Consider the following 7618-nt stretch of genomic DNA (forward strand, 5'->3'; position numbering starts at 1 on the left):
TGCGGTGAAATTGCAAAAAAAGTGCAATTCTACATTGTTTTGTTTTTTTGCTAGGTCCATTAAATGTTAAAACTGACTTGCCATTATGATTGTACAGGTCATTACGAGTTCATAGACACCAAACATGTCTAGGTTCTCTTTTATCTAAGTGGTGAAAAAATCCAAACTTTGCTAAAAAAAAAAAAAAATTGCGCAATTTTCCAAGACCCGTAGCATCTCCATTTTTTGGGATTTTTTGCGTGCCGAGCTGACATTTTTAATGATGCCACTTTTGTGCAGATACGATCTTTTGATCGCCCGTTATTGCATTTTAATACAATGTCGCGGTGACCAAAAGAACATAATTCTGGCGTTTCGATTTTTTTTTTTCCTCGCTACGCCATTTAGCAGTCGGGTTAATCCTTTTTTTATTGATAGATCAGGCAATTCTGAATGAGACGATACCAAATGTGTCTGTTTGATTTTTTTATTATTATTATTTTATATTTGAACTTTTCTGTTAGTACAGTACTATACCGTCCGATGTCAGTAAGGGGTTGTCCAGGACAAAGGTCAGAATGGCGTAAAAAAAAAATAGAAAAGGGGGATACCCTCCTCGCTTATCTCTTGTTTAGTATTTTTCCAGCCCCCCACTGGTCTCTTCCCATCATTGGCCACAGAGGTGACTCGTCTCGACCAGTGATTGGCTGAGCAGTCGTTTCCTGTGCGTTAAGAAGATGATGATGAGACCAGCGGGGACCAGGGGAACATCGGAACGTAAAAGTCACTTTTTATGCTATTATGACAAATTTATTAAAAAATAAATACAATTAGTCGGCCTTTCAATCACACTCAATGGATCCTATGGCCACAAAAATGGACTTATTTTTCTTCCTGGAGAAATCATAGGACCCTGCTTATCTCCATTGCGATGGGAGAATGATTGTCCAACATGGATGGACCCGAGTCCACCTGCGCTAGAGATGCTGTTTTTTTGGGTTATGAGTGGGAGAACCCTCTATTAGGACATATATAAAAAGGGGGTGTCACAATCCGACTAAAGGGATTAGATAAAAGGGTCTGCTTTTTATGTCCCTGTAAGAACGTTATCCGTCTGTAGGCAGCGTCTGGTATTGCAGCTCAGTTTATGTAACCGCAATCCCTTTGTTTTATCCTTCACCGTTCTCCTTCGTCTTTTAAAGTAAATCCATCATGGTTCATAATGAAGGACGTCTTCACCTATGTCCTTCCATAACTCGAGGGCTCCGGCATAAAGCATCTAAAGATTTGGACCCCCAGACGCTGTTACCCATAATAGGCGGGTGGCATCTTAGAGCTTTATCTCCCAAGAGTCCTTGGATACCGGAGGAAAGGACCAGTATCTTATAAGAAAGTCGGTCACCCAGATTTCTGCTGGATCTCCAGGGTCAGAGAATGATTCTGAAGGTCCTTATATCTAGATCCCCCGGGTCTGTATGGGCGGCCGGAGCTCCCAGGTCATGGATGGACATACAATGACTGATCCGCTGTGATATTGAAATGCATTTTCTCTTATTGTGCTCTCCTATCGCGGGAAGAACCTACAGCAAAATGGAAAAGTGGGCCAGCCACTGATCTCAGCGTGATCGGTGGCCAGCAACACCGTGAGTCGTCCTTGTGTTTTTGCACCTAATTTCTGTTAAGTCTCCATTTTGTTTGCTCCCCCCTGCCGCTAGCTCCTATAGATATCTGTAGTCCCCGTCTGTGGCACCATCCATCCCCCAGATTTACCGCTACAAATGGGCCTGAGTTGCATTGCAGTAACCCACAAGATGTGCTGGATCAGAGCGATTTTCTTGTTTTTCCCCCTCACCTCTCATGTCTGCAATCCCTTACTGCCCGTTCCATTGTGGATGTCTTTGTGTCCTTGTGCATTATTTTGGTCGGCTTGTGCCACTCCCAAAAATCTACAAACAAAGGACCCTGAGTATAGATGTGTCTTCACTCTTATCCTTATGTACTATTAGCGCGGTGCAGAGAGGGCGCTTGTCTCTGGGCCCGTGGGGGTATAATGGCCCCTCTGTTACATAAAAGTGTACGCGGGAGTCAGGGCTGTGGAGTCGGAGTCGTGGAGTCGGAGTCGGTGCTCATTTTGGTGGAGTCGGAGTCGGTATAAAATGGACCGACTCCGACTCCTAAAATATATAATAAATTGGGTACAGTAATTCAATGCAGGATGTGCTGAATATTTTTTCATAGGAATTTGGGAAAGTTATGAAATGTCCTATAAATGGCTGTTCTATTCCTGATCTAAGGCTACATTCACACACAGCGTTTTTCCTGTGTTTTTTGAGGATACGTTTTTCAGCTGCAAAAGTTGATCAACTTTTTAAAAAACTGCATCACCTGAAAGGTTTTTGAGCTCATAGATAATGTTTTCAATAGCAAAAACAGATTAGAAATCTGCTCTATCTATCCATTTATCCATATCTGTCTATCCATATCGTATCTGTACCAAAAAGAATGAAAACCGGGTAGTACACCAATATATATACAATAAATTTTTCACTTAAATATAAGCAATATGTGTCGGAGTCGTGGAGTTGGAGTCGGAGTCGGTGTAAGGGAAATTGAGGAGTCGGAGTCGCAGGTTTGGCTTACCGACTCCACAGCCCTGGCGGGAGTAATGCGGAATCGCCAGCCCTTGGGAGTGGTACAAACTGACAATGAGCCCATCGTGCACCCTGCTCTAACATAAGCCATTATGCCCCCCGCTTTTTCTCTATCTCTGCATGCACCTAGGGGAACACCAGAATCTGCATGTTTTTTTTTCTATACACCTGTTGCCATTTACTGTCCAAGGGAAGGACAAAGCCGTCATCACTGGGGGGGATGTGAGGGTGTCTGAGATTCAGCCACCGATCCCATATTTCTCGCACTTGGTGGCTCTGGCAGGACTGGAGGAGCTTTGCTCCTTAGTTTTGGGCAATCTCCGCTCATGGACACCCGATCTTCAAGGAACACTCAACTTGAGGTGGCAGAAATGTAAGTGTCCGTCTGAAGTGTTCATGAGCGGCGCAGTCCTGAGCGAAGACAGCCACTTTATTAGCCTAGACGGGCATCAGTCGCTCTGGAGATCAGACAGTTGGATTTCAAGGGGCTTATAGGTGCAGACAAGGTGCCATTGCGTCTCTGCCAAACCAGAGGACCGCCCTACAAGTCAGCGAGCCTTACCACGTAACTCCAGATGTTTAGCCAAGCCAGAGTCTCCTCCGAAAGCAAGAGATTTCTGACACTAGTCGGCTATTTTCCAGAGTAGATTGCTGGGTGACGGGCAGTCTATATTGCTCCCCATTATCCTGGGAGTAGGGATGATTGATAGTCCACACTAGCAGCATGGTAGTTGCCCTCTGATACTTCTGTATGAGGCTTTGCGGCACTGCAGCTGGCCAGACTGGCAGCGACCAGTGCACTCCAGCCATCCTGGGCAGCGCTTACAAGCTCTTACTGGAAACTGTTTATAAATGCTGCACACATTTGGCCACCCCTGTGGTCTAGACAAAGAGTATTAAACCACATTGCAAATTGACAACGAAGGAATTTTGTTTTATAAATAAATTATAAAGTTGCACTTTACGAGCTGTCTAAAGGGGGAAGGTGGGGGGGTAAGTTTGCATTGTTGAGGGGGGGTGGTTTATGGGAAAATCAAAAATGCTTGTACCACTCTTCTATGAATACTGTGATGTTCTTCTTAATAAACATCTATTTGAGTGGAAAAAAAAAAAAAGTTGCACTTTGCAATTTTACCCTCTTAAAAGGGTATTCCCATCTCTAAGATCCTGTCCCAATATGTAGTACTAGCTGAAGAACCCGGCGCTGCCCGGGCATAGTAACTAACTGTGGTTAGTTATAGCAAATTATAATTATCCTCTATCCCATAGTCCTGTGCCCATATACCAATCATACATATCCACGATCCCATAGGCCTGTGCCCATATACCTATCATACATATCCACGATCCCATAGGCCCGTGCCCATATACCCATCATACATATCCTCCATCCCATAGTCAAGTGCCCATATTCCCATCAAACATCCTCCATCCCATATACCCATCACACATCCTCCATCCCATAGTCCGATGCCCATATACCCATCACACATTCGCCATCCCATAGTCGAGTGCCCATATACCCATCACACATCCTTCATCTCAGTCCCATGCCCATATATCCATCATACATATCCTTCATCCCATAGTCCCATGCCCATATACCTATCATACATATCCGCCATCCCATAGTCCCGTGCCCATATACCCATCATACATATCCACGATCCCATAGGCCCGTGCCCATATACCCATCATACATATCCTCCATCCCATAGTCGAGTGCCCATATTCCCATCACACATCCTCCATCCCATATACCCATCATACATATCCTCCATCCCATAGTCCCGTGCCCATATACCCATCATACATATCCGCCATCCCATAGTCCCGTGCCCATATACCCGTCATACATATCTTCCATCCCATAGTCCAGTGCCCATATACCCATCACACATTCTCCATCCCATAGTCCAGTGCCCATATACCCATCACACATCCTCCATCCCATAGTCCCATGCCCATATACCCATCATACATATTCTCCATCCCATAGTCCCGTGCCTCTATACCCATTATACATATCCTCCATCCCATAGTCCCGTACCCGTATACCCATCATACATATCCACCATCCCATAGTCCAATGCCCATATACCCATCATACATATCCACCATCCCATAGTCCAGTGCCCATATACCCATCATACATATCCGCCATCCCATAGTCCAGTGCCCATATACCCATCATACATATCCGCCATCCCATAGTCCAGTGCCCATATACCCATCATACATATCCGCCATCTCATAGTCCCGTGCCCATATACCCATCACACATCCTCCATCCCATAGTCAACCATTATGACATCATGAGTGGCAGGGCTTGCAACCTATGATGACATCAGCGTCGCCATGGCAACCATTATGATATAATGAGGGGCAGGGCTTGACACGCACACACTTTTTTCCCATTATGTAGATAGGGGCAAAATTGTTTGGTGAATTAGAACGCGCTGGGTTAAAATTTCGCCTCGCAACATGGCCTAGGACACTCTCGGGGTCCAGACGCGTGACACTGCCAAATTTTGTGGCTGTAGCTGCGACGGTGCGGATGCCAATCCCGGACACACACACACACACACACACACACACACACACACACACACACACACACACACACACACACACACACACACACTTGAGCTTTATATATTAGATGTGTAATAATGATATTAGCAAATACCTCCAATTAGAAATGTAGTATGGTTCAATTGATTCACTATGTCTCTTTCCTTATGTGCAGGGCCTTAGGTATCCATGGTTACAGCCACTGATACAGTGAGAGCTAGTGGCTAATGGTTTTAACCATGGATACCTAATGCCTGCACATAAGGAAAGACATGGCGAATCAGAAGAACTATACTACATTTCTAATTGATGGTAGTTGCTAATATTATTACATCTACTACATATTGGGATAGAATCTTAAATTGATGGTAACCGTTTAATGCAGGGTAGTGTTCCCTTCATTAAATATAACTCCCATTCCTTCTCCGTTTAGTGTTCCTTTAAGATCTATCCGTTTGACACATCGGGCCGTGAAATAATTTTGTAATGTCCCCTGTGGTAGCTTTCACCGCTGCCACCATTGTTCTTTTCCAGCTTTCACTGCTGCCACCTGACACCATTGTTCTTTTTCTTTTCCAGAGTCTAAAGAGGAAGCCCGGACGCATGTCCTAAGTGTGGCTGGCTGTGGCGTCCTTCCCTTACTCTTCTGGTGCCTCTGAGATGTATCTGTGTTCACATGTATTATGGCCGAGTCTCATCTGATGATCTCCGTGTATTCGGATGAAGCCGCGCTCCGGATATATACAGATTTGGGCCCTTATATCCGTCTTTGTATCGGAGACGGCCATTTCCCCTTTTCCTATTGTTACATGTAGCTTGGTTTGATTGCTGTGCGTTTTTTCATGTTTTTTAAGATTTGATTTTATTACCACGTACCCTATATATTCCGTATACGAGACGTCACGCCGCTATTGAACTATGCAAAATTGCTCATGATCCTATTAGTTTCTGAATCCAGAAAAGCCACGGACCTTGTTCTCAGTGCCAGTAATTACCATGTCCGAGCTGAGCGAATGACTTATTATTAGCCAGCCCTGTACCTGACGGCTAAGCATCACATCGACTGTCACGCTGGTTTCCCCCCAGCAGGGGGCAGCAAGCAGGATCTGTCGGCCCTGTCAAGGCTAGATTTGGAAGAACTGTAGGTTTTTATTTGACCTACTTACATATGTAATCTCCTACTTTAAAGCCTCGTCACATCGAAAGTAATGGCGTAACTGTGCCGAACATCTGCAAAAAGGGTTAGAAATAATCCTTAAAGGGCCCTGCCCTAGATAGAAATACCGCTGTCTCCAGAACATACCACCACGCCACCCAGAATGTGCCCTCCTTTCTCCCCAATGGCTGCTCTTCACCACGCTTGTGCCAGTCCCGAGATGCTTGTGAAGGATCCTTATATTATAGTGATTGTCCATGGACAGATGAGAACCCTTTAACTGTGAAGTTTGTGCCTGTAGATGAAAAACGCCTTATATCTATCCGTTTATTGTCGTGACGGCCGAATAAACATTGTATATCTTACTGATCCTGTGCTTATATTATATGGAGGGGCGACATCCAAGGACTTGGTTACACAAAAAAAAATGCTACTCCATTATACTGATTGTATAATGCCAGCATATACTGGCACTCCCTGCGCAGCGTCCGTTGTCCTGTCCTCACAGAATAGGGCTGTAGTATGGCGCCATACACCCTTCGACGCTGCAGTACAGGTGTCACTGCGTCTGTCCATTAGATTCATGCAGAATAGTCTGTGGCATGGTCTGACCCCGCAGGTGTCATGCGCTGGAAGCATTTCCCCAATATTCAGTATCACTGTATGCTCAAGTCCTAAACATGGGGGAATCGTCCCACAGTAACCTCCATACAGAGATGGATTCTTGGCCATGCTGAAATATATACTGTACATCCACTATAAGGAGAAAATGACTCAAAAGTTGCATCCAGTAACGGTTCTGGAGAAATATTGGTTCCTTTTGCTTGTGCTACACTATGAACTTCGAAACGCGTTGGTGCCAGCATACCTAGATGAACTGAACACCTTATAAACCATGCATTTTATTTAAAATATTTTTTCTAAATAGTTGTTTTTTTTACAATATTTTTCCTCCGGAACCATTGCTTCATGTACATTTTGACTAATTTTCTACCTGGCGGCCAACCCAAGCATCACGTCCCTGCACTACAGCTGGAACAGGACACACTTGTCGGTGAGCTGGATATACATCCCTTTTTTTAATGATGCCGTGGTCACACTTGCAAGAAACTTGCATGAGTCTCGCATCTCAATACCCAGCACTCTCAATACCCAGAGCGCTCAGCTGCATAGAAATACATGCAGCCGCACACTCCAGTCCCGAGTGCCAGCGGCAGTGCCGGGTATTGAGGCGCGAAACTCATGTGAGTTTCTCGCA

General features: G+C 44.9%; 1 protein-coding gene across 3 annotated transcripts in view; it reads left to right on the top strand.

Annotated features, from left to right (window-relative positions):
• The window catches only part of FLOT1 (flotillin 1), a 52358-nt gene extending 45633 nt beyond the window's left edge, over positions 1 to 6725 (top strand). For 2 of the 3 annotated variants that reach the window (XM_073548931.1, XM_073548933.1), the window contains exons 13-14: positions 1557 to 1622; positions 5784 to 6725. In XM_073548931.1, the coding sequence (XP_073405032.1) occupies positions 1557 to 1604 (48 nt within the window). In that variant the 3' untranslated portion in view covers positions 1605 to 1622; positions 5784 to 6725. The remainder of the gene's footprint in view (positions 1 to 1556; positions 1623 to 5783) is intronic. The other variant, XM_073548932.1, reaches the window with a different exon arrangement.
• The last annotated feature ends 893 nt before the right edge of the window (positions 6726 to 7618 follow it).

Source organism: Dendrobates tinctorius, unplaced genomic scaffold (assembly GCF_039654945.1).
Source record: "Dendrobates tinctorius isolate UK_male_01 unplaced genomic scaffold, ASM3965494v1 ptg000158l, whole genome shotgun sequence".
In the NCBI taxonomy this organism is placed as follows: Eukaryota; Metazoa; Chordata; class Amphibia; order Anura; family Dendrobatidae; genus Dendrobates; species Dendrobates tinctorius.